Source organism: Apteryx mantelli, chromosome 12 (assembly GCF_036417845.1).
Source record: "Apteryx mantelli isolate bAptMan1 chromosome 12, bAptMan1.hap1, whole genome shotgun sequence".
NCBI lineage: Eukaryota > Metazoa > Chordata > Aves > Apterygiformes > Apterygidae > Apteryx > Apteryx mantelli.
Window position 1 is genome coordinate 28763514 of NC_089989.1, and position 26233 is coordinate 28789746.

A 26233-nucleotide genomic window follows, 5' to 3' on the forward strand; every position below is an offset into this window, starting at 1 on the left:
TCTGGACACAGTTTATCTTTCTCTTCTATTTTTCTGTACAAAAAAACAATGCAATACTGCTCTCTCAAGCTCATAGGAGCTGCAGTAATATCCTTATATACCCTGTGCTCTTTTGCTGTATGACAGTCAGGTAGCCTAGTTAGGCAGATTGCTTCTCTTGTCTGTGTCAAAAGTGTATAATGACAGCTGTTGGCCTTTTAAAGCATTCCACCCCTAGTGTTTTGATTAAGAAGGCACCTCTCACTTGTTACTGCATTTTTGATATAAATAAAATTCTCATTAAAGTAAATGTGAGATTTGTCTGAGGAAAGGCTGTAAATATGAACATGTATCTCTGAAGGCCTACAAATCTTGTCACTGATTCTCATGTAAACATGGGCAATTAAAAAGCTGCAATATCCTTTCAGTATGTATTAATAATCTTCGGTAACTCAAGAGAAAATGAAAACACTTGCTTACATAAACTGATATTTCAGTTTTTGAGGGATTTTTATTTGTATCTGTAAAATAGATTCGGTATTTCTCAAACCTAATATGACCTTCTTAATGCAATTGAAGACTGTTTTGAAGGTGGTCATGGATTATTTATTGTCAATTATAGATTGTGCTAAAGGGGGGTGTGCTACAAAAATTGCTTTAGCATGTCAGAACATTTAATAAAACTATATTCTTGGATCACCATAATTTAATTAGTGAAGGAACATTGGGTAGCACTTCTAAAATACTCTGGTGTTGCATTATTAATAGTTAAACTGTCTTTTAATAAGACTCCTCATTGATTTTTGCTAGAGGATTTTTTTTAACCAATAAGCAAGGCTGCAAAAAAAGCAAGTATTTGATTAATTTTATCAAGCCTTGTATCTTGGTTTGAAGTGTGTAATATTTTAGTAAGCCCATGGCTAATGAGTAAAGGCTACAGAACAGTGGCATAAACATTTTACAAAAACAAGAGAACAAGTTTAATTTAAAATGAAAAGTAAGTACAGTAAGTAAGAAAGAACAGTATTTCTTTGACATGCCATGGTACATGAAAGGAGAAGAAAAACAAAACACTGCTCTTAATGGGTTGGAAATGGTTAGTATAACATTACCTATTCAAGAGATTATGGAGGCTCTTTTTGTTTTTGCCTCTTTATATAGTGTCCCCTAGTATGAGAATGAATGAAGAGCTTTGTATGTAATACATTTAAAAGTCTTTCAGTTAGGTTAAAAAAAAAAAAAAAAGCCAGAATATGACTTTACAGAGTAGACGATATACATAGTAGAAACATTTTTTTTTTAGCTAGTATACCTTACACACTTTTTTCATTCCGTTTAAGAGTATTTCAACACCAGCTGATATGCTGTTATGCCATAATGGGTTTTCAGGTGCTTCTGAAATTTTAGGTAACTATACTATACTATGAAATAAAAATGTTGCATTTATATACTTAATAATATAGTATATATTGGTAACCAAATGCATGTGTGCTGTGGAAGAATTGCTGTGAGGCAGGAGAGAAGACTGAATCACTGGGATGCTGTGCCCATAAAGCAACTGCCCGCTGATGGTAATTTCTAAGCATGTTGTTTTTTCACCCTGTTGAATGTGTATCTGAGTGTACAGCCTGCTTAACCAGAGCTCCCTCTTCTAGAGTTCTGTGCATCATGAGGAATTTGCTTTGAGAGGAGGTTGTGCTGAAGATTTCTTACTTTCAGACTGAACTGATGCAGTAGTCAAGAGTGAGTGTTCTTTTTTTTTTGGGGGGGGGGAGGTCTGTTTACTTCATTGTGCTTTTGAGCATGTGTTCAATTTATTTGTTAAAGCTGAAGGTCTGAGACACTGAGAATAGACATTGCAGTTACACCAGTTGTCTAATCTGTGAAAGCAAAATTCTATATAGTTTTGAATGTTGACAATGACTGAATCAGTTACTGATATTGCTGGAAGGCAACATAGATGAAAACACATCTTTAAAGCACTTCTGTATATTTGTGTGGTATTGGAAATGAAGATGCAGTTATGAGAATTGTATACCCTATTAAGCAAAGCCTGCAAATACTGTATAGAATGTTCTACACAGTAATTTGAAAATAAGCCAAATAGAAATTACTTAATGTTATCTTGCAAAAATATTCCAGATAGGCAGAATTTTAATTTTCTATTATAAAACTTATTAAGGATACAGACTGAGCTTGTGAAATTGGAGATTTCTTATACTGAGATGGCTGCACTTCCAGAACTGAGTTTTGTCTTCAATCAACATGTTGATTTTTTTTTATAAACACATTAATATCACTTTCTCCTATCACCATGATCATTTCAAGCAGTTATGTAAGTATGCTTTTATTAGAGAAACAATTAAATACAATGTGTGCAAGAAGAGAACACATTGATTCTGAAATAAAAGTTTAAGGGTTAAAGAAAAGTAATTGTGTAAGTGGATGCTTTATAATGTTCTGTGGCCGTTTAACACAATACTTAAGGGAACTTTCTTGAAAGAAATAACTTTTCAAAAGTTGCCAACTGTTACGAAGATTCATAAATCTTAATTACAGCAATTTTACATTTTCATGACTGATCTGTGTATATAGACATCCTGTTTTCTCCTGAAAACAGGCTTTCTGTAAGTGCTCAGTTGAATGTCTTATGCAATACAGAGTATTCTATTTTGATCAAAACTGATTCTTACTTTCCAGAGCTGTATATTGTTTTTCTTTGGACTGTTGGCAATTTTGTACTATCATCTGAAATTACAGATAAACCAAGACATGCAGAGACTATTGTCTTGCAGGAACTCTATACATGATGTGAAATCCCTAATTGTCCTCTGGCTGTTCTGTGGGGTAAGTTTCAAAATTTTTAGCTGAAAATTGGGCAGTGTAATTCAGTAGTATATATCACATGTCACTTAGCAATTTGAAACTAGCTGAAATATTTGGTATCTTAAAACTGTAAGATATGCTTTCTGAAGTTCATAATGAATTAGTAGGCACATTAGTAGGCTTACTAAACAGCCGCAAAGCAGGAGTCAGCTGTGATGCAAATTTAATTTGTTCTGATGGTGCATACGCATTCTGGATGTTAATTATCTGATCATTAGTGATCTCCCCCTCTCCCCCCCCCCCACTGCCAAAACCCTTGCTGCCTTCAGTGCACAAGACTTTTAGTTCTTCAATATATATTAAGATCCTCATTCCTGACTATTATTCCACATATACATTGATAGTTGTGAGGATCCTGAGGAAAAAATGTAATTGGAAAGTTGAAGAGTATGTGCTTTCATAGAGGGTTTCATTATGATTTCATGGAAATAAAATATTGATATAACTTCTGTGTTACCTAATTTGTTTTGTGTGTGTGTGTGTTTTAATAGTGTAAACATTCTGAATTCTGTTATGGAGATTAATACAAGACCACATAATTACTTGAAACTTCAGAACTGTTAAATCCGCAGCTCGCAAGTAATTAGTTGTGGTAGTAATAGGCTGGTATTTTTATTATCATTACTATTTAGGGATGCCTCTAGAAGTAACTGACACAAACATACTATCCATGCTCTACATCTTCCCTGTAGGCTTATTTAAAGTTAGTAATAGCTGAAAAATACTGTGACTCAAAAATCTGACCTGATATACCAAATTAAAGATAACAAATGGTTATATATTCTTTGGTGTCTCTTATAGTCGTGTCCATCTTCTTTCATTCCCTTTTCTCAAATTTCTCTTGCTCTGCTTATCCGCAAATCTGACTGACCAAAAGGAAGAATGGAAAATGCCAGAGCTGAATTGCCACTTCTCCCCTCTCTTTCCTGCTTGGCAGGCTGTGACAGGTTTAGTGGACATGAGGAGCTGTCTACCACACACAAAGACAATTTCATATTAATAGTAAGGTGATAAAAGGAGAACTGTCTTGACATGATTTTCTTCCTTCTCTTTGCCCATGTCCACGTGGAGGTCTCCATCTTCACATGCTACAAGATCCCCTTTAAAATATAGTTTCTGAAAGCTATAGTTTCTGTAGCTGCTTTCAGGTTTCTTCCATGATAGTTAATTCTTTATAATAATTAGTCATATTAAAGTAAAACTTGAGAAGCAAATGCTTATTTCTTCTCTCCCACCAGTTATGAACCAGTAATAAACTTCTGTATTGTTGCCATGTGTAAACCCTAAAACTTTCTTACATCACTTGATTTTTTTATTAGTATATGTCCATTCATTGTATCATGTATTTTAAGACGCTTTTAAATCTTTTACTGTGAGAATCTGATTTCCACAGGGAACAAGGAAACTCCTTGCTTACTATCTCACGTTTGGGAGTTAAGGCACCTTTCACTGTTCGTGAGGGAGGCTATTTTGCCAGTGTCACTGGCAAAAGAGTCTTGACTCAGGGAATTTGAATTAATTTGATTTATTGCCAATTAACAAACTTTTAATTATTGACTTGGGTATTAAGAAACAAAGAAGACGTTAAACAAACACTGAAGGAAACGCCTTTCTCCCCCCTTCTCCAGGCTCAGCTTTGGTCCACCCCCCTCCCCCCCCCACGTGCGCTCGCCCCGAAGTGCCCGCGCGCTACGCCCCCCTCGGCGAGGCGGCGAGCAGCGCCTCTCTTTCCCCCCCCCGCCCGGCGCGGCCCCTCCGAGGGGCCTGCCTCTCATCTTTAGCTCTCCTGTCTCGCCCCTTGCGGCGGTTACCGCTCCTCTTAAACACGCTTTAGCAGAGATGCCCAACGGTCCGCCGGCCGGCTGCAATTATGGCGCGCGGCGGGCGGTTTCCCGCCGTTATGGAGCCGGCTGTGGCCGGTTCAGGGCGGTTCGCGGCGCCCTCCCCCACAGGTGCCCGCCGCAGCTGAAACCCCGCCGTTTACGCCCAATACAGGCAAGGGGCTGGAGCTACCCTGCGTACGAGGCTACTTGGCCCTAGCCGAGGAGGACTTCAGAGCACCCAGGTCACGCCTGCTTGCCCCAGGGTCAGGGTGCTCTTGGAGCACTCGGGTCATTCCTCTTCATCCCCAGCCATGGGCAGAAGGCAGCTTAGTGGTGTCCTTCTTCAAGCTCACCTGATAATAGCAAGGGACCTTCTGCGCCTCCGCTTTGTAGGACGTCTGCCTCAGGAGAAAAAAAGCCCTTCAGAGATGCCATACAAGTTGGAGAGGGAAGAGACCTTGTGAAGCTGCCCCTCACCTGAGAGAAGAGCGTGAGTCCGCCAGGGACCAGAGGTGAGGTGGGAGATGTGCAAACCCACAGGGAGGGAAGAATTGCTTTGGATGTGAAGAGCCATTGCTGTGCAAATGTGGGCTGCAAGGCCACAGGCCAAAAAAACACTCCTCCCAGCAGCAGTGGTGGTATTGGCAGTAAAAATATACCATGGACAAAGAGGGGAGTCGGAAGTCAGAGCAGACTACAAAACTACAAAATAGAAGTAGACTTTAAGGTTATTCATACATCTTAAATATTTGGGATTGGCAGTATTGTGGAGCCCAGCTGAACTTTTTTAAGTTCTCATTTCAGGTGCTTAAAATTCTTATGCAATCTTCCTGAAACTTTCTAGAAAAATATAATGACCACAGCAGATATCTAGCATAGAAGATTTCAGCCTAAATATAAATTCAGCAAAGTTATAAATGACTGAGACGGTTCTGATAGTATAAACTGGTCTCGTTAATGGCACATACAATTTAAATTTCTCTTTTAAGTGTTAGTAGATGATTTTCAATGTATGTGCGCTTGTGCCTTGTATTCATAGGGTTTGTGTATATTTGGCCAGCACTGAGGGAAGCTAATGACTTCTATACTGTGTTTTCGTGCCCTCGTTTCTCCTCAGTTGTCTCTTAGCAAAAGTGAACTTGCTGTCTGATCTGGGCTGTGTGGACTGCAGCAAAATCTCACGCTAATGTGAGGTTTTGAATAATTTGACTGGTTTGTTTGGAAATGCAGTTGTTTTATGATGGAAAGTGGGAGGAGCGATTGCTTGGGCTCACAATACTCATGTGCTGGTCTGAATTGAAGTACTCTTTTTGCAGTGGAACTGTTCCAGTGATTAACAGGTGCATCCTAGAAAAAAGCACTATATGTTTATGCTGTTTGTTAACTTATCTCCTGAATGTGCAAGGACAAATGCTTATGCTGTTCAGCTGTTTCTTATGCAGTCTGTGGCATTTGCTTTTGATCTAAACTTCTCCCCAGTGAACCCATGAATATAAGCACAGCCCAGTTTAATTTGAAGTAATAGAGGACACACTCTCCACTGTGAGAGTGCTCTACAAGGAGATTGAGGCAGCCTTAAGAGAACACAATGATCTACCTCCATGCTGAAATGCCAGAGCAACCAACTGGCATGTTTATAGTGCCATCAGATCTACTTGCTCTTCATGAGTTTGAGTAGCTGCTGCTGTTTTCCACCATCTAACTGACAGTATCGAGGCTCTCCCACTCTCTCTGTCTTATGCACCAGCATGTTACATTTGATGGCCTTCATTTTGGTACTGAAGTCATTGCATAGTTGATACTTACTGTGTGCTTGTTCAGATGTATACCTGGCCATGGTCTTTTTATCTGATACTGGGTTACAGCTTTCTGAAAGCACAAGGGAACTGACCTTTTTAAAGCAGGTTTGTCATCTAAAAATATTTGAGACAAGGAAGGGCAATGATGTGGTAGAACAAAGACTTGTTTTATTCTCAGGAACATGCAGAACAGCCCCATGACTTCCGAGGTAAAATACAAATTCTTGACAATCCAGAGTTTAAGTAAGTTTCCCTTAATGTGGTTGAACACTTTTAGAATTGCTTTTTCTCTCCACTGTGGAGAAAAATACAATGTTGGGCTCTGAAATGAAGTGTCAGGAATATGAACCAAATGCTATCAAAGCTGATGGATTTAGCAGTCTATATATGAAGACTATCCATTGAATTTTTGTTGGTTTCTGCCGATGTTTAATAATAACAAATGGATAATTTTTTTGAGATTGTGCTCAGCAGCAAAGTTCCACACTGACTGTGGCTCTGTTAGGCCTGCCAGCATGCTGCAGTGTTTTTCTGAGGGATCAGAAGAAAAGCAGGAAATTCTAGATGTCATGCAGGAATATGGAAAGTATTATGTATCTGACACCTCAATGAGGTCTTGGAAAACTTGTGTTTCAGATCCAACTGAAATCTAGTGTTTATGCAGTCTTGCTCTACCTACTCTGTTGTTGCTTTCTCTGTTGTTCATGGGGCTTCCATTCTGATTACTGTAAATGAAACTTTGATCTAAGAAATCTTTGGTGTTTATCACATAGTGGCTATACTTTGAAGTGAAATTCCACAGACAGTAATCTAGAAATCAGTTTATCATTTTATTATTTAATTATTAGAGTGAAACTTACATTTTATTAACAGATTTAATCCTTGTAAAAAGTAGTTTTAAGAACAGTATGCAACTACTGTACACTGAGGATTGTAAGAAGCAAGAGGAGTGCAAGACCTTAACCCTTCCCCAAAATATAAATGTATAAAGTAGTTCCAGTTCTTGTGGTGCTTTCCATCCAATGACATTTGACTGCTGGCAAGTATGACAATTAATAAGATAGTATATAGTATGTGAAAAGAAAAACTTCATAGACAATTACTAGTCAATTTAAACTGACCTTGTAGTTTCTTTTAACTTACAGAAGAGTGAGGAAAGGACATAAAAATGTAGTATTACAAGTAAAAAGATGAAAAAATTCAGAGCATATTTATTTAACATGTATTCCATGCCTTTCCAAAGCATATAGGTTAGAAACAAGCTGCAACACTTTTCCAGAAAAAAGCTATTAGAAATAATCAAAAAAACCCCATGTCATCTGGTGATAATATTATAAGCGAACCATGACAAAGAATGACAATGCTATTTCATAATAACTTTAAAGGTTTTCTGGTGTTTGTTTTTATGCTGTGCAAAAGGAAGTCCTTCAGAATACTTGTGAAACAGTTGTGTTAGGAAACATCAATTTTTTTTAAAAAATATTTTACTTGGATCTCTGTGAAAAGGACTGTAGGACCTGTCTTGGAGTCTAGAAGCTTTCTAGTCAAATCTTGATCAAAAGAGGTATCTCAGTGTTATCCAGACTGAAGGATCTCACTCTTTTTAATACAAAAAGTTTATCAGAAATGTTCCCAATTTGTTAAGTTAGACTAGTGTTTTAAGTATAGCACGTAAGATGCTCACAAAGTGATAAGGGCATACCTTTTCCCGTGGATGAATATTGGCACTGTTACTATTTTACTTTCACAAGCAGTGATACTCACTGAGTGTTTTACAGCCAAAGTTATCTCTGTCACTGCACGAAAGTAGCATACAAACTGGAAAAGACAGGTTGGTGTTCATAGCTCTGTGTTGCTCTTCCTTCATAAAGGCAATCCAGAATCAGCTTGGGACGGGTAGTAGTCCTAGTGGTCTCTAGACCAGTAGTGCTTGGGTACAGTGGTGTGGGAACTTGTCATGTTTAAACAGTCACCAACTCTGAGTGACTTATAATATGATTTGGAAAAAGATTGTAACAGGAATTGTTTAAAAATCATATTTTAAATAGATGTGTACTGTAACAGATCTAAAGATTAGTTGCCAATAGCTGTTAATCGTTTTGATGCTTTTCAACAGTTAGCAAAATAGAACATCCCTGGAATGACAAAACAGATCAATTTGTGTCTGAGCTCTTGACAACGGCTAGCATGCTGTGCCTTATTATAGAATTTTTTTGAAACATTTATGAAGGTTTAGAAAAAAAATTTTTGAGAAATATTAGCTACAGATTAGGAAGAAATGTTACTGAGCTGTTTGTAAGCAGAAGGCATATGGAAAACTGAATGTTTAAATGCCTTTATTCTAAGGTGTTGAAACTTTCTAAAAGGTAATTACTGGATTAACTCTGGAATTAAGATATCTTCTGCCTTTGGTGCTTAGCTGTGCTCAAGTTAGATTAAAAGTCGGACTGAAATTATGAGGACATTTTCAGTTTCTTTTCTCTTTGTGCTGAATTGAGACCATATATACCTGTGACTGAGGTGATGTTGACAGGTAGGCTGGTTCTACAGGGATAAAGGCAGTGTGGTCTGAAGCACTTGATCATAGCAACTTAAGTCCAAATCCTCTTTCTGCTACAAGGCTTCTGCTACTAGCTTCTGACTTAATGCTCTTCCTTAGTTTGTCAGCCTCCAACAATGTTGAATTTTATCAGTTTGATGCAGCTTCATCCTCTAATGTTGGTGATACTAGGCATTTTGAACAAGCCATCAAAACATCCGGCGGATGTGGCAGAGCAAATATTCAGCATTATTGGTTGAATGACTTTTGAAATGTATTTTGAAGATGAGTTCTGGATCATTTCTGAAACATTTTTAACTGTCAGATTTTCTTACAACACCAGATCCTTTTAAGACTTGAGTTGTTGCTGCATTTTTTATATGCATCTTTTCCTTGTCCAGGTCTCACCTTCTAATACAGACATGGGAGTATGTGGGATTATTCTTCATCCTTGATCAAATGAGTAGAAAAGAGAATGAGAGACAAGTGATGTTCAAAAGTTTTCTTCTTTATGAAGGGATAGCAGGCCTGGAGGTACAGCATTTTAGAGGTGTACTTTTAAATCCATAGGAAAGACACCACATCCGAGGAAAAAATACTCTGTCTATGGACTAGGGCATCATCAGGTACATAGTTCTCTTAGTGGTAGTAAAATGGTTAAAATGTGGTGGATGTATTCTTTGGTTAACATTACTTGGCTGTCTTCTGCCTTATTGCACAGAAAGCATCCTGCTCTATAAAGAATACCTTTTTAGAAATCAGACGCTTTTATGTTAAGTAGGGAGTCCCTTGAAGACCAATCAATCCCTGCTATGGTGCCTCTACTGGGTTTCCCAAAATGACAGTTGATTTGGATTTTTGTTTTAATCAAAGACTGCTGCTGGCTTCCTTTTCTGTTTCCTTGGCATGTTATTGTCAGTAAGGTGAGCTATTCTCTTAGATGTTTATAAAGATTCTTAGAATTCACTAATGGAGTGCCTCAGTCCTTTCACTGTTTTTATCCTTGTAGCACTCTTGTGAGGCAACAGGAACCTATTGTATGTATTACTGATAGGGAATTTAGCCCAGCAGAGTTCATGGTTTAACTGTGATCAGAAAAGGAACTCTGTGTACCTCAGTGACTTGATCCCATATCTCTTAATTTCTAGGCTTGCATAATCAGTGAAACATCTTTGGTTTCCCCTGCCCCCTCTTGTCCTCAGAATTGGTAATATTGAGGAGTTAAGGTTTTTGGGTGGCTGACTTTACAGATCTGTGTTGAGTATCAGACTCAATTAACAGTTGAGTGTCTGTTAAAAATAGCAGTATTGGAACCGAAGAGCTCGAATTAAAGAAGATAAAAATAATGTAAAGGAAAAGCCTGCAAAATTGCAGTTTTATTTTCTTCTTTTATTTTTCCATATTACTTAAAACAAAGTTTAATAGCAGTGTGTCTCATTTTTTACAACAAAATATTTTCATGTATTCATTTCCCGCCTATTACTCAAAACTTCATACAGCAGTCACTAAATCTCAGCACCTAAATCTTCATAATACTGTTGTTCTGTAGTGCAGTTTGTTTTGTTTGAGACCATGGTTAAAAATCTTACTCTGTATTTAACATTCCCTTATTTTTTGTCAGTGCAAAATGTTTTTAAGGGGAAAAAAACATTTACAGTCTATTGGTAGCAAGGCCATAGTTCTAACATTAAACAAAGAGTTAACATTGGTGTTCATCCCTTAACAAGAGAATCAAAAGTTTTATTTTTCTCATAATTTATTTCTCTGTGCATATGATAATCTGTGCTTTATGAAACTGTCAGACTCAGATGTATCAAAACCCCCCAAACAATATAACTTTTTATTTAGTGGTAGGCTTGTTTTTTTTTTTTTAACTTGTTTTCCAGGTGACAAATTATCTATATTGTTTGAATACATGTTGCAGCCAAAAATTCAGATTTCTATGCAACTTATGGAAGAAAGGGAAATTGAAAGTAATAATAATAAAAAAATCCCCCTGCAGTGTATTTTAATGTAAGTAAATTCTTGATCATGGTATTTTTTACAAAGATATATTTTAATCATAAATGCCATTCTAGTCCTCAGTCAAGTATTATGATGAATATAGGACACAAAATCATTTTATTTCAGTGATTATAACATTAGTACTTCTCAGCCTTATTTAAAAAAAAATAAAACCCCCAAACTCCAGAGAGCTAAATCTTCATCTGGTGTAAAACAGTATGACTTCAAAGATGCTGTGCTGACACTTGGCTGCTGAGAATCCAGCCCTGGAAGTGTAATGCACAACAGCAGTCTGATGTAAAATATATTTAACCCCAGGAGTTTCAAAGCACTCTATCAGCAGGTTCAACCAAGTGCTTTTCAGTCTGCCAGCATATTTCAATCTGTATGCTGGTTGTATGGATTGAACTTTTGATGACATTTTTCATAACCAGAACAGCAGAAACAACAGCAACTTTGAAAATAAAGACAGACTATTTAAATAGATGATAAAAGTCTAACACTACTGAGCAGACTAGCATTAAATAAAAACTGTCTGTAGGTTTATAATAAATTAAAAATATACTTTGTGTTTGAGTCTGATGCAGTGTTTAGGGAGAAGTGATAATATTCAACATTTGGATTGGCAGAGCTACCATAGTGCGTTTCAAAGTACTGTAGTGTTAAGAAATTGAACCCTTTAAAATAAATTATACAATGATCTGTGTAAAATTAGAAATTGTTGGCAAGTAGTTATCCTGGAACATAGCCAGTAGAGTTCTGGTATACCATGGTAGATTGTATGGATTTGTTCATTCCCTTTCTGTGGAAGCAATTTAGCATACGCAGGGCACAGTTTCATGCTGGCACTTGGTAATGGACGAATAGTAAATCAGTCCACAGAACTCCTTGGAAACATGAAATATGAAGCTGTAGTTCACTAAACCAATAAAGTGCTTTAAATGAGTATTTGTTGTTTACTACATTGTTTCTCATTTCACGGTAGACATGAAAACCAACACAGTGAAATACAATAGTGCTCTAGGGTAAGTAAAACTGAGCCCGTTACTTACTTTAGCCAGTATTTCCATGTATTTTCTTGTCTTGACATTAGACTTAGTTTACTGTGGGATCAGAGGAGATGCTTATAGCACAAGTTGAACTTGCACGGACATAAAGATGACCATAAATATTCCCTATCTTAGTTTCCATTTGCAAAAATGTGGATGAAAGAGGAAGGAAGCAAAAAGAGAAACCTGGAAACAGTTCAGATCCAGTGTGTGTAGCCAGTTTGCCTGAAGTACACTGGTCAACTTTGTAAGACAGAAAAGGGTTGCTGGGAATGTACAGAAATCTGAGAATTTATTCCAAGTCCATTGCTGCTATAAAATGGATGCTTCTTCCATGGCTTCAATCCACCTGAAAAAAGGGCAGAAAAGAAAAAGTGGCATGTACAAAATTATACAGTTCTTTCTAAAATATGCTTTTTAAGAACACAAAGCCTAAACAGGACTGTATTCTCCATCCTGGCTCTAATAAGGAACCATACTTTTGTGATGAAGGCAGGGACCTGGGCAGTAGGACTCTTGGCTTCTAGTTTGACCTTTGCCAGTACTTTACTGTGTAATCTCAAAGAGAGCACTTGTGCTTTCTTAGGATGGGAAAGATGAAACCATTGAAGTATGCTTAAAAACAACAAAACCTCTTATAAACACTCATTTACTTCCCTGTGTGTCTTGAGATTCTGGCATTTTTCTCACTAATTTCATGATTATTTTATTATGCAGCAGCAGTAACAATAAATTGTGAAATCTAAGCAATTACTCGTTGAAGAGCAAACTAAGAAATGGATAAATAGAATGGATGGTTTTGAGAAGTTCCTTTACAATAATCACATTTGAGAGACTTCTAGGCATGACTTTTGAGACTCAGCCTCATTATTTTCACCTATACAAGGGAGCAAATTCTCCTTCCTGAAGGAACTGAAAAGCACCAGGTAGACTTTTAATGTCACCCAGGTTAATCACATTTAATTGGGCTTAATACTCTCAAGGGTATTTGTTTTCTCTGTAACAGAAGGCATTCTGAAGTGAGGGAGAGGGTAGAGCCCTATGTAAGCTTTTGACCTACTCATCTGTTAGTGTGCAAATCTACCCCCGTACCTCTGTGCTGAATTGTTATCCTCTGCTCGGAAGCTATAAAACAGGGTTTGCTTGTGGTAGAGATGGAAAACTGCATCCATATTTCCTTCCTCCTTTTCTGGGGCAATGGTGAAACCCAACAAAGGCAAACTTTCTGTGGCAACCTTGTCCTGAAAGCAGTCAAGAAGTGAAACAAAGTTTAGAGAGAAGGCTTGTAACAGAGTTTGAGAACTCTTTTGAAAGCCCCATTGTGACACAACCCCCCTGCCTGATAGGGCCACTAAAACAGTAATGTAAATCTGCTGCTGCTCTAGTAGCTCTTCTGCAGTGGTTCTTAATGACTTGGATGTAACCTAGATGGGCGCTGTCAGTGTACCTCACATGTTCATCTAGTTTGCCTTAGACCTGAACTCAGACAACACCTCTCAAAGTCCTGTTCTTCATGGCTATCCACAAGGTCAAATTAGCCATTGCTTTGACGGCCGCCTTTGACGTAACAGTCCAGGAGGCAAACCAGAGAGACGCTACTGAGAGTATGGGACAATACAGCAGCAGTTCTGAAGGCTTGAGCCACGGTAATGTTCCCTTGGACCACTTTTATTTACTCAGTGTCAGTAGTATTCTTTTACTTTGTCATTTCCTTTCATAGTCCTAGCAGCATTTTCATAAATCTGCACTGTCTCAAACAGCACACTTGCTGTCAGTGGTGTGGCTTGAAAAATTATGAGCTGGTAATGCAGTTCATTGTTAATTTATTCCCAAGAAACAGTCATGAATTTTGCTTGCCAGACACTGCTTTGTACAAGTGAAAGAAAGCAATAAGCCTTGCAGTTCAGCTGTTACTGATAGCTGCAGTTTTGGTTACTATCTCCATTTAGGTAACGTGTTCTATATGTGTGTGTTGCCTTCGCCTCTGCTCTCAGAAGCTATAATGCAAACTGGGATGCACATTGTAATTAGCCATCCATTGTTTTTTTTCCTCCCCTATCATTGAACCAGAAGTGATGACTTTTAAGGATAGTAGGAATAAGGTAAATGCATCAGACACGCAATTTGGTGTTAATGGTCTGAACTGCTGAATTCCAGCTGAAATCAACAGAGGCTGCAGTACTTCTGGAAGAAAATCAAACTCAAGTTAATTTGGCTTAACTGTAAAGGAAATCAGCAGGAAAATAAATTGAAGAGGTGATTATACAGCAACATTACTGAAGCAATCAATAAGCTGGTTTGTGATCATGGCCAAATCATGCATTCTCTTGTGCCTTGATCTCCCCAGCTATTTAAAGGGGATAATGTTGCTTCCTGCCTCACAGTGGTGATGAGAAATTTAAATAACTGATGCTTGCAAAGTGTTCTGAAGATTTAAAAAAACAAATATTGCTGTTACTACAGGTCTCACATTCTGTGTCCTTTGTTCAGCAAAAACAGTTATTTTATGCTTCTACTTACGAAACCCGTTAATTATAACCAATCTTTGCATTATAATTGCTTAAAATCTATTGGCATTGCAGCTGTTCCCAAAAGAGAAAAAATTAAAATATGACAAGGGACAGGGAAGAGACAAAAACCACCTCTAGCAAATGTGGAAATGTTTTTTACTCAATAAATCTCCTAGCCCTCTCAGAACCATTGCTAGCTAAGGTAGTAAATGCAATGCATACAATTCTCCAATTGATACCTAATCTCCTTGGTTGTAAGGAGGAACTTACAGGCCAATACAGAAAGTGGTATTCTCACATCTGTGTACTGTCTTTCACTGTCAATACTTGTAGGACAGATATGTCCTATCTATGCTTGCAAAACTAGAATATTCTCCTCCCCACCAGAAATGGATCATAGCACCATCTATCTGCAAAAAAAATCTGGCAGATTTTTCTCTGGCACACCAGAGAAATCCAAAGGTCCTTGAAGTCTTTATGTGTAAATACCTACACTAAGGTTAGCAGTATGTAATAGCATGAACTGTAAAAAGTCAAGTAATGAAGAGCAGTTTGTGCAAGAGGGCTGCCAGGGTCCAGCTGGGGATTTGGCTGGGCCCCTTGGCTAAGGACAGCCCCTTGGGGACTCAGCCTGTGATTTTTTAGCACTAGCTCTATGAGGCAAGTGATTATGAGAACTGCCATTTATACTTCTCACATTTACTTGTGCTACCTATAGGGAGTAAAGGAGGGAACTCAGCAGTGCAGTCAGAAAAATATTCCAGGATAGATTGCATACTACCTCATTTGCTGCGTAGGTGTAGAGGACTTTGCCCTTGATAACAAACCAGCGTTTCTTCCAGTGTCTTTTGCCTCTCTTACATCTGCTGAGATAACCACTAATGGTAGCTCCCTCTCCTGAGGCTGCCACCTGGAGCAGAATGGAAGAAATCAGGATTTGTGACGACAAAGGCTTCTCTCCTTCTGAGATACGCGTGTTCATGTAACACCAGAAAACCAGGTCTATGCCCATGAAACCATAAGTAGACAGTTACAAATATGAAGACAGAAAAAACATAAGCATTAGATTACTATTCTTTTTTTGCTGTTTGAAGATTTTTGGCTAAACTTAGCTCTCAGTAACACTGATGAAAATATGCAGCAAAGTTATTGAGGAGAGCAAGTTTGCAGTTGTGCTCTAAGAAGCTGAACTTGTCCCTTTTTTCAGGTCTGTTTTCTTTTTTTTCTCCTTTTTTTTCCTTTTTTTTTTTTTTCCCCTATATTAGAAGTACCTGCTTCCAGAAGAGAAGGATAGTCTTGTGGCTGACCACCTTTAAGGTGTGGGTATATTTGAAAGGGATTTATATTAATTTATGCTATTCACTTGACTGCGACTTAGTTTTATTTGTGAAATATTATTTCTGAGGAAAGTTACTTCTGTCACAGAGGTGTTTTGAGATCCAAGTCATTAATGATCTTAAAGGTCCAGATCTTTGAGTGGATGACACTATATATACATAGACACAACATAGTATACATTATTATTATTTACAGTTGTAAACTGGGATGGTACTGGATTAGAAACAAAGGGAAGAGATTCAAACGCAGCCTTCATAACACTGACACAATAGAGGACTGAGTGGTATCATCACAGTGTTTTGTAGCAGAGCAGGCGATGCTCCAGGACCCAGCCATATTAATAAACGTGTGCTGCCTCCTTGTGGATAGAAAGGCAATACTTTTTTCCTAACAGTGCTGAAATCTTGTTTTTCTGCCAGTTCTTGCAGAAGTACTGAATTTGTATAATACTTTCCTTATATTACATGCTTGCATCTTTGGCTCAATTTCAGCTCATCACAAATAAACCTCAAGGAATTCCCATGACTCAACTGTACAAAGAGTTCAGCAAAACATCTGCACCCTGTTCTCATTTACACAATGATTAATGCCTGCTGATTTCAGTGACACGGAAGCACCTTGCTGTGTTCAGGTTCAGTAGGCAGTTTAGCTAGCTAGACTACATTAACAGGATTGGCATCTTGTTCCTGGAAAGAAAACTAATATAGCTGGTGAAATCGTGGCCCCACTGAAATTGGTGGGAAATTTGCTTATTTACCTTCATGGGGTCAAGATTTTACCCATTTTATTTTAGACAGTTTGGTCTGACCTGTGGGGAGACTGACTGATATGTATTCATCAATTGCTTGCCAAGGACTACATTCTATTCCCTAAGTGATATTTTAGTTCTCTTGAAGTCAGAGGGGCCAACTGAGAAGCAAAGGTCCTGTCATAAAAAGTTATTGGTCAAGAGCAAATCATTCTCCGTTGACAGTTGTCATCTGTGTGACCTGCCTTGTTGAACTACCTAGTACCTTGAGGTCATCTTAGTCTTCTAAAGACTTTACAGGTTGATGAGGAGATTAAAGTAAGCTGCTCTAATATGGGTTTCTTGATAGACTGAAGAAGTTTCTATGGAATCTTCAGAGGTTGGAGTATTTTGTGTTTGAAACTTTCTACACTGTTATGAAAAGTACGAAATACAACCACATGATAAAAGTAGACTAGGGCATGGGCTGCGCCCACTGCACACAGAATAAATGATAAATATTGCTGCTGTAGTGTCAGCACAAAGCTCTTAAAGTTCCTTGCCTTTTCTCAGGCAGCTTGGTCCTACCTCCATAAGAGCTGAAGGGATCTTCTTTTGCTTCTTGAAAGATGAGTAATGAATATTGTGGAAGACAGAGGAGAAGGCACTGCTTGAACACCTGGATGAAGTTGGAGGGAAGCTCACACTTAGTGGTCGCTCTGCAAGATTAAGAAAATTGAGAAGAGGAAGATTGAAATGGATGAATTGGTTGAATTGGTACTTATAAGATTAAGGGTAAGAGACACAATATGCTAATGCAAACGGCTAGGAAAATGCAGTGCCTACTCCACAGCTGGTGAATTTTTATCTTAGCTTTTGTCTCAAATTACTCCTTTAAGTCTGGTTAGCTTGGTGGATTTCATAGCACCCTAGGGTAATGGTAATATCCTACAGCTACTTGAAAGCAGCTTGCAAGAAAGCTGACAAAGCACAGAACAACTTGTTTCCTTGTAACTTAAAATCAGTATTAAGCAAATGTCTTTGCCATCTATTCCCTCTGATTGTGTTCTGTAACACCTCTGTAGGATAAATTCACTAATGGGACATTCTTTCTATATGAGCTATTCTCTTTGAGCTCTGTGCATGCGAGACAGTTACTCTGTCAAGCTTCATTACTCCCTGCAACAGGGGATAATGCTTCAGTGCTGTTGTCTGAGTACGTCTCTTCGTGATCTCATTTCTGGCAACACATTTTATCTGGAAGCTCTCACTGAAGCGCAGCATTGTCCCTACCTTTTTAGTCTTGATAGTAGAACGCACCTACTTTTGGGGATTGTCTACATGAATGGTTGTGCCAGAATATTACTTTCTATTCATTCTTTGTTCAAAAAAAAAAAAAAAATTTTTTTGTTATCTTTGATTTGGATATGTATTTAAATCAGAACAGGGACTCATATTGTGAAAGAGTAATACACAGTTCTAGTTAGGAGTAGCTCTTCTGCTTTGAATTCATGCATCAATCTGTAACCACATTAACTCCCTATAAGCTCTTAGTGACTCTACATTTTACCTCAGCATTTCTAGTTGTAAAAGCTATTGCATTGTATGAGAACAGAGTGAGGAGCAGTAAAACCATTGCTTTAATGGATAATTTGCTAGAAATGACAGGGAAGAGCTATCAACTCCAATGGTTGCATCACACAGTCCTTACTGTTATTCTGATTTATCAAAAGGCCAAAGGAGCCTTCTGAGAACCTGATTTGCTAAAACAGTTTTAGCTGCCATGCAATCTGGCACTCAGTACACATGCCTCATGCTTGAAATGAGAAATCCTCTATAATAAAACACAGCATGGCAGGGAGATCCTGAAGCCCTCCTTGTTACACAGGCAAGCAATGATTTTGCCAAGAATGAAGGAACCTTACCCCTTTTTTTCAGTTCCATGTAGCAGCTATCACAGACTTTGGCTGCTTGATCTTTGAGGTACTTCATAGGGTACTTGTTTCTCGAACAATTTCGACACACAATCTGTTTCAGAAAGGTGAGATGCATGTAAATGTCATTTTACATTGATATATGTACGCGTACAAAGTGAATTCTCTGAGCTGGCTGGCAGAGGAAGGTTAGTGGACCAGATAGGACTCTGCTAAATGTGTGTAGATCAGGGCAAGTCTATTGACTTAAATATTAAAAAAAACAACAATCACAGTTTTTACACTTAGAGTGTTGTAAGCCAAAGCAAAATTTATCACTGTATTTAGTTACACACCATTGCTATGATCATCTCCGTGGGAACCTGTACCTAGTAGTGAAGCACAGAAAGACCACTGTAATATTACATCTGGTTTCAAAGTTTTGTTAGTAACATTGTTTTCTGAAGCAAGCTTGCATGTTCCTGCTATCCCTATGATGGTACAGACTGATTTTCTTTGTGGAATTGGAGAAAGATAAAGTAAGTACTTTTTCATACTGGCAAAAAATACCGGTAGTGTTTGATACAACAAAATATCACTGAGGCCAAAAGATAACCATGGTTCAAAACAGGACTTTAAGTTTATGTGGATAATGCAAGTCTCTAGAGTCAGTAGAAAGCACTGATAAAGGAACAAAAACACTGGAAAGGCTATAGATCCTCTCAGCCTTTAGGGCATACCGGCAGCTCTTCAATGGAATACAGAGGAAGCTTTCCCTTTGGTCAGTGGTCTAACTATGCCCTTCTGCTGAGTTTCTTCACCTTTCTTGGAAGATAATTTTACTAGCTGTTGTTAGGACCAGGACACTGGACTAGATACACTGCTCTGGTCCAAAACAGAACCTATATTTCTACTGTATCGTTACATTGTCGCTAGTTCTAGCTGCAGATCAGATATAAAAGCTGAGCTCAGTGATGGTTATCCTGTGGGCTTTCCAGCTTCTGACCTTTGGGAATTAATTTGGTCCTCAAGGGAAGGTTACCATTGTTCCTACTAGAGTCATTAGTAACCGGAATACTTATTTCTCTTCTACAAAGCAAAAAAGTCTTTATGAGAAGTCAAATTCTGTTCCTGATGTTTCTACACGCTTGCAGAAGTTAGAGTAGTAGCAGCTGGTATAGTAGAGGGGTGAATAAAGCCTTTCTAAGGAGCTTGTACAGCTCTTACCTTTCCACAAGCATGGCAATGATGGCGTCTCAGGGTGAGGGTAAAGTCACAACCACAGTTCATGCACATCATGACATGGGACACAGGTACCAAAGTAGGAGGCCTCTCACCCAAGGGTATTCCAAGCCTTTCTCTTAGCTTAAAATCAAACAAGAACAAATCAAGAAGCACCCACACTTCCTAAGTACACTCAGTCAGTCCCATTCCTTCACATACAGTTCTTCTCTCACTTCAGTATGTATTCACCTGCTAAAATCCCCAAATTCTCAAACTCTTAACAGCAAAGTATGAGATACAGCTGTTTCAGAGCTGAGAGACTGTGGCCAATCAGGATGCAGTATTGTGAAGGCCAGACTGAAAACAGGTAGAAATCGATGTAGATCTATTACTGTCCATTCACTGACACTCTTCTACAACAGACAAGGATCTGATTTGTTGTATATGCAAATTGCATGTATGAACATGAGTTAAAACCATCTTTTTATTAATGGCTTTTGAAATAATATCCATAAAAAGCTTCACAACTTTCAATTGAAAAAGGACTGAACTCACTGTTTCATTACATGTTAGGGCAATTTTATGGTCGGGGAGAGATGCTACAGAAAGCAATAAAAACTTGTTTCACTTCTAATTCAAACCATGATTTGCACAAAGATGAATTTATCCCCACACAATCCAAATCTGACCCATGCTTTCCACTGCTCATCTGAATCCATAACTAGCTTTAAGAAAATACGTTTACTGTTCCCATTTGTTGGCATGCACCAGGCAGCAGTGTTGTGCAGATGCCTCTCTGCCTGTGCTCTGAGCCCGTGAAGCTGTGGTCACTGTGGAACTGAACCCAATTTAATGATCCCTTGCTGAGAAGCTGAGTGCATTAGCTCAGGCTCAGCATCAAATTATATCATGGGTACCCTGCTTCCGGTTCACAGCAGCTTAGTGTTTAGCACAGGTAAAGCAAGCTCTTGTGCCTTTAAAAGACTGTTTATTAGGAGGATTTGCTAGGAGGAAATTAGACCTCTGCAGGCAAATAGGATTTAGATGCAGAAAAATTACATTCTCCTTGCACACATTCAGATCTAAATCAGAAGCAGAGCTGCATAAGCAGTTATATTTTTATTTGTTGGAAAAGGATATATTTTCTGTTGCTATACATCTGATTTTTTATTTTTTCCTGTTGAAAATTTGAAAGCAGATTAGCTTCAGGCCAGCAAGAGTATCCTGCTTTGGTTTTGGAATTCATTTTTTATTTCCCCCAGTCTTTAAAAATAAAATGCCCCTCATTTTTTTTTCCTAGTTAGCATTATTTAGTGAAACCCTAGGGTTTTGCCTAACCTTACAAAGCATTTTTGCTTTTTAGCAAATCCATTATTTGCTTTTATAACTGGGAGTAGCACAGTTTAAATTAATGCAGTAGCAATAGTATACATTAATTGTGAAGGTACAATTAGAATATTTCTGGTGGGGTTTGCACTGGCAGTGGATTTATTATGTGTATGATATGAGCATAACTGATGGGTAGTTTTGTTTTCTTACAGTCGTGTGCAAAGTTTGTAGCTATTTTTAGAACATCCAAGATAGATAGTTACCGTGTAGGACTACATTCTGCTAGTCTTCCTCCAATAAAACTCCTATAGATTTAAGCAAAGACCTCAGAATACCATGTGTAGTAACATTTCAGAGGTGGCCTATGAAAATTGTATGGTAACCAGTAACTGTGAATGAGCCATGTCATTTAGTCTTGAAATACTGATTTAAATGAAAATAGTAAGAATTCTCTGCCACTAGGAACTCTGATTTTTTTTATATCCTCCCCTCCTTTCCTTTCTCTTTCCATTTATTTTTTTTCCTTCCCCTTTCAACCTCTGAAATTCTCCTCTTACCTCCACGCTGCTGTGGAAGGTGGAAGTGTTTTGAGCTTTGCAGTCATCTGGGATGTATCTGCTGATGCAGCTGTACCAGTCATCCCTTTCTGAACAAGAGCTGTGGAATGAAATACAGCAGTGCAGTCAATGCCATGCACAGCAGGGATTGAACCAAGCAGTTTCTGGATCAAAAGAGAAAAGCTTTGCTTTATGAATGTTTGCTTTTCCCCACCAGTGCATTGGTATGCAACTGGTATTTCTTTGACCAGGAACAAAATTTACTGTCATACCTATTCAGCAAGATGATTAGTTCAGATCTATGATTAGGACTGTGACTGAGAATGAGAAAAGCACTCACAAATATTTCAAGGTTTACTTTATTAAAAGTTGTTCAGTCCTAGATCACATAGGGTGACATGAAATGTCTCTTCTGTCTTGTCTGTCCTAGCTGTTAGGCATTCTAGAGCATGTAGCGTTGGCATGGTTGCTCAGAGTGTGTTTGCACTCATTTCTTCAATGGAACGCTTAGATGATCTCCATGTTGGGGCATGCAGAAGTCTGGCCCACAGGTGAAGATTTGAATATTTTTGTTTTTCTCTAGGTAGATCACAAACAATCTTCAAACTCCTGGCAGGAGGCCAGGACAGCAATTTGGGAAAGAAATTCAGCATTCCCCTAGTTGCAGTTTCACATGGAGGCCAGTAGTTCTCCAGACTGGCCCATAGATGCCCCCTTTGCCCTAGACAAAACAGGGAGCTTATGCACTTCTCTGCCAGTCCAGCTCTCCCAGAAAAGCAGCAGGGCTGTTAATGTCTGTTAATTCCCAGACACAGCCCTCTGTTAGGGCTATTAGCTGTTCTGCCTGTGTTAGTTGTTTTTCCTGCTGTGAGTCCAAACTGTGCTCTTACTGTCCATCTGAAACTGTGCAAAGCTCTAGCTGCTCCCAGCATCAGTCACAGGAGGGGATGAAGCTTAGCGTGGTCTCCCCTCCCCAAGTCATAGCAGCCATTCACATTAAAGCTACTGCTAGGCTTGCTTGTAAAAATTAGCAGTGGCATCATTGCCAGCTGCTGTTCAGCTGTGATTTTCTCACACCAAGCTCAGGAAGGCCACCAAACAAGACATCTGAGAACAACTTGTCTTTTGTGATCTTAAGGAGGGGCGGGGAGGGAGAAAGGAAATGCCAGTGTTAATCAGTGACCCCTGACTTAGAATCCCTCTGTTCCCTGAGCATAAGCCTTTGTCTGTGAAAAACACCAGCCTCTGTAAAATTCAACAAGCCTGTTGGAGCAAAGAGATTCTCAAGCAGGTGTATATAATGCATATAGGTTAACCTCTGCATGACAGGGGGCTATGATGTAGGAGATTCTCTCTGACAAGAGTGATGCTACTAGTCAGTCCTTATCACTAGTAAAAGATCTGTCAAATTTTACTTTCCAAAGAAATCTGACAAAGATGTCTGTATCTTCCAGTCAAACCATATTCCCAGCCTGCAAAGCATTAACTGAAGTGGTTCTTCAACCTTTCTCTTGCTAATTCTTACTTAGAAATTCTCTCCACTTGAAAATTAAGATCTTTCTTAATAAAGCAAAAAAAATCATGGCTCATATAGTGATGTAAGTTAAAGCCACTTTGTCAAAGACAGATAAAAGGGACAATCTACTATTAAAACCCTGATATCTAACTGGCTCCTTTAACCTTTTCTCCACTCCGTTAAACATCCCTAGGCAGTAATCATAGGTTACTAGAGTGCCTAAATGTGGGAATAACACCTGACTGCTTGTGAGTGAGATAAATGGTATCAGTTGTCACTGGTCTCTTCTCTGTTAGCTATTTCATTGATTGCATGAAGGCTCAGAGGAATTTTTGCTGAACTTTGGAGGCTCGGAGAAACTCAGACCTCAATTCACCATTGCCACATTCGGTCCCTGTGCGATTTCTGAGCTGCACCGTTGGGCCAGGTTGTCGTTTATCCCTGTGCTGGCTCATATACTTTTGCAGTGTGCTTAGACAAATAGAAAAAGGGAGTCAAATTGTCACTGCAGTCTCCTGGACAGCAGGGGACATCTGTGCAACACAGAAACTGGACTGAGATGGGATTTTGTTACAACGTCGTCACTGTTGCTCTGAATTAGCATGCTAGGGAGGTAACACTGACTGCTTTCTCATGGTGCTCTGGTATTTTATATGGGCACCACACTGTTACCTCTGTGTCTGAGAAGAACAATTTTGAAATGCAAAATGTAATATCAGCCCCCCTCAGTAAAGGCTCTGTGCTCAGATCCATCATCAGCTGACTGTAAGCCAGGAACAGGCTCTGTGGGCGAGCAAGCCATTTTCAGTGGGAGATGTAGGGACTTTATAGTGCCACTTGCTCATGCAGCCATGCTGACTTGTGAGCTTTGGCCATCCTCATTTTACTGCCTTTAGTCCCTGGCACTCATGCAGTATCTCCTTGCTGCATTCGCCTTGTCTCATGCAAGTGTAAGGCATTAAGAGTTGGGTTGTGATCGTCAACAACTGGCCTTCAGTGCAGGTTTGCAGGACCTCAGTATGAGCAATATGAGACACAGTCTTTAGGGAAGCTTGAAGCCTTCTGGTGCTTTTCTGTCCTTGGCTCTCCGTTTGGTGAGTGTAGCATGCTGTGGGTGTTGTACAGTGTGGTTAGGAGAGCGTGCTGTACCACTGGTGTCTCATCAGTTCTGCCAGGCAGCACAGAGAGGGAGAGGAAGAAATGGTCTGTCTTCCTGGGTGACTTGTGGCAGGTTGTCCCAGAATGAGCAGCACAAAGAAGAGAAAGGGGCTCTATCCCAGTGCTCTGATAAGAGTCAGGCCCTGTCTGGCTCTGTTATCAAAGTGCAATCTCAGTTTTAGGCCTTGATTCTATCCACTACCAAAGCAACACAGCTCCCAGTGGCCTCACATGCTTTGCTAACTAAGCACAGACTTGATATGAGCACAAAAGGCAAAGAAACAATATAAAAATGCCAGCAGAGCATCCCAGGCTGCTTCTGAGAGATGCCAACTTCAGTTGCACTGGATGAAGGACACACACAGCAGTTGTTTCCCCTCTACAATACAGAAGTACTTACTGTACACATCCAGCTTTTTTTAACTGAAAGTGGGTAATTCAGAAGTACTGTGTGTATATTTTGGAGTTTTTAATGAGTGTGCAGCTCTAGGAAAACCTGATATTTTCTGATTTGCTGGTTATAAAAGGAACCAGACAGGCTTTGACAGGTAGCTGAGCACTGCACACAGATGGCAAATGTTCTTGGAAGGATGAAAGCTCCAAATTCAGTGACCAAATAAGAAAGCGCCCTTCCTATCTACGTGTTGCACAGTGTAATTTAGGGAAGTCTGCTGTGTTTTCAGCCATGCTGTAGTGGGAGACCTCTGATGGACAGTACCTTGCTGACAGGGTCAGGCAATATTCATCATTTTCAATCTTCAGGACGTTCTGGGCTTTTTCTGTCACTGGGCGGCTGACCTAGAAACAAATATTGTGAGCACGAAGGTGGACAAGAGTTAAACTGTCTATAACCAGTACATTATACATATCTCAATGCCTAGTGATCTATGACATCCCAGCCATCTGTTTCATACTTCAAAGCAAAGGGATGAGCAGGTAGGGTGTTGTATTGCTGATTTAATGAGGAGTGCTCTGTATTTCAATATGGTGATGGTGCTAAAGGAAAAAAATGTCCATTTAGCCCTACTGTAAAGATAAGGATAAAGTATTAATCAGGGCTGAATTTGAATATGACAAGCTTCAGGGATGTTTAGTCTGACAAGTGAGAGAGCTTGGCCTGTTTAGCTTGGAGAAGAGAAGGCTGAGAGGAGATCTTATCAATGTGTACAAGTATCTGAAGGGAGGGTGTCGAGAGGATGGGACCAGACTCTTTTCAGTGGTGCCGAGCGACAGGACGCGAGGCAATGGGCACAAACTGAAACACAGACACTTCCATCTTAACATGAGGAAAAACTTTTTCACTGTGAGGGTGACAGAGCACTGGAACAGGTTGCCCCGAGAGGTGGTGGAGTCTCCTTCTCTGGAGATATTCAAAATGCGCCTGGATGCAATCCTGTGCAATGTGCTCTAGGTGACCCTGCTTGAGCAGGGGTGTTGGACTAGATGATCTCCAGAGGTCCCTTCCAACCTCAGTGATTCTGTGATTCTGTGATTCTGTGAAGTGTCAGAGCATGTTGGTAAAGCAGGGCAAAAGCCTTGGCTATTCCTGGAAGGATTGGAAATAACTTTTTCCTAACAGGTAGACCATATGCAGCAAAGTGCTTCAGTTCAGTGAATGCCTGCATGTCTGCAGCAAGGCTCTTTAAGAGTGAAAATTTACTTAAGAGCTGCTGCTTAGCTAAAACATTTTCTCTACCATATAGTGCATCAGCCACTTACTAGTAGCAGCAGCCACTTAGAAAAAAAGCTTCATGATACATTGTTATTAATATGCATCTATCATGCCAGTGACTCAATATTTCAAATGTACCCTAACAGGTACCTGTTCTGCATCTCCATTCCACTTAGTGGTGGAGCATTTTGGCAATTCCTTCCCCAGCTG

At 39.2% G+C, this 26233-nt stretch overlaps 1 protein-coding gene across 1 annotated transcript in view; it reads right to left on the reverse strand.

Annotated features, from left to right (window-relative positions):
- Positions 1-10394: 10394 nt before the first annotated feature.
- FGD5 (FYVE, RhoGEF and PH domain containing 5) overlaps positions 10395-26233 on the reverse strand; it is a 124566-nt gene continuing 108727 nt past the window's right edge. Inside the window, exons 14-21 of the mRNA XM_067303670.1 lie at positions 25070-25149; positions 21678-21777; positions 19795-19932; positions 18580-18682; positions 17243-17373; positions 15371-15499; positions 13172-13320; positions 10395-12428 (exon numbers count right to left, since the gene is read on the reverse strand). Of these exons, the coding sequence (XP_067159771.1) occupies positions 12392-12428; positions 13172-13320; positions 15371-15499; positions 17243-17373; positions 18580-18682; positions 19795-19932; positions 21678-21777; positions 25070-25149 (867 nt within the window). The 3' untranslated portion in view covers positions 10395-12391. The remainder of the gene's footprint in view (positions 12429-13171; positions 13321-15370; positions 15500-17242; positions 17374-18579; positions 18683-19794; positions 19933-21677; positions 21778-25069; positions 25150-26233) is intronic.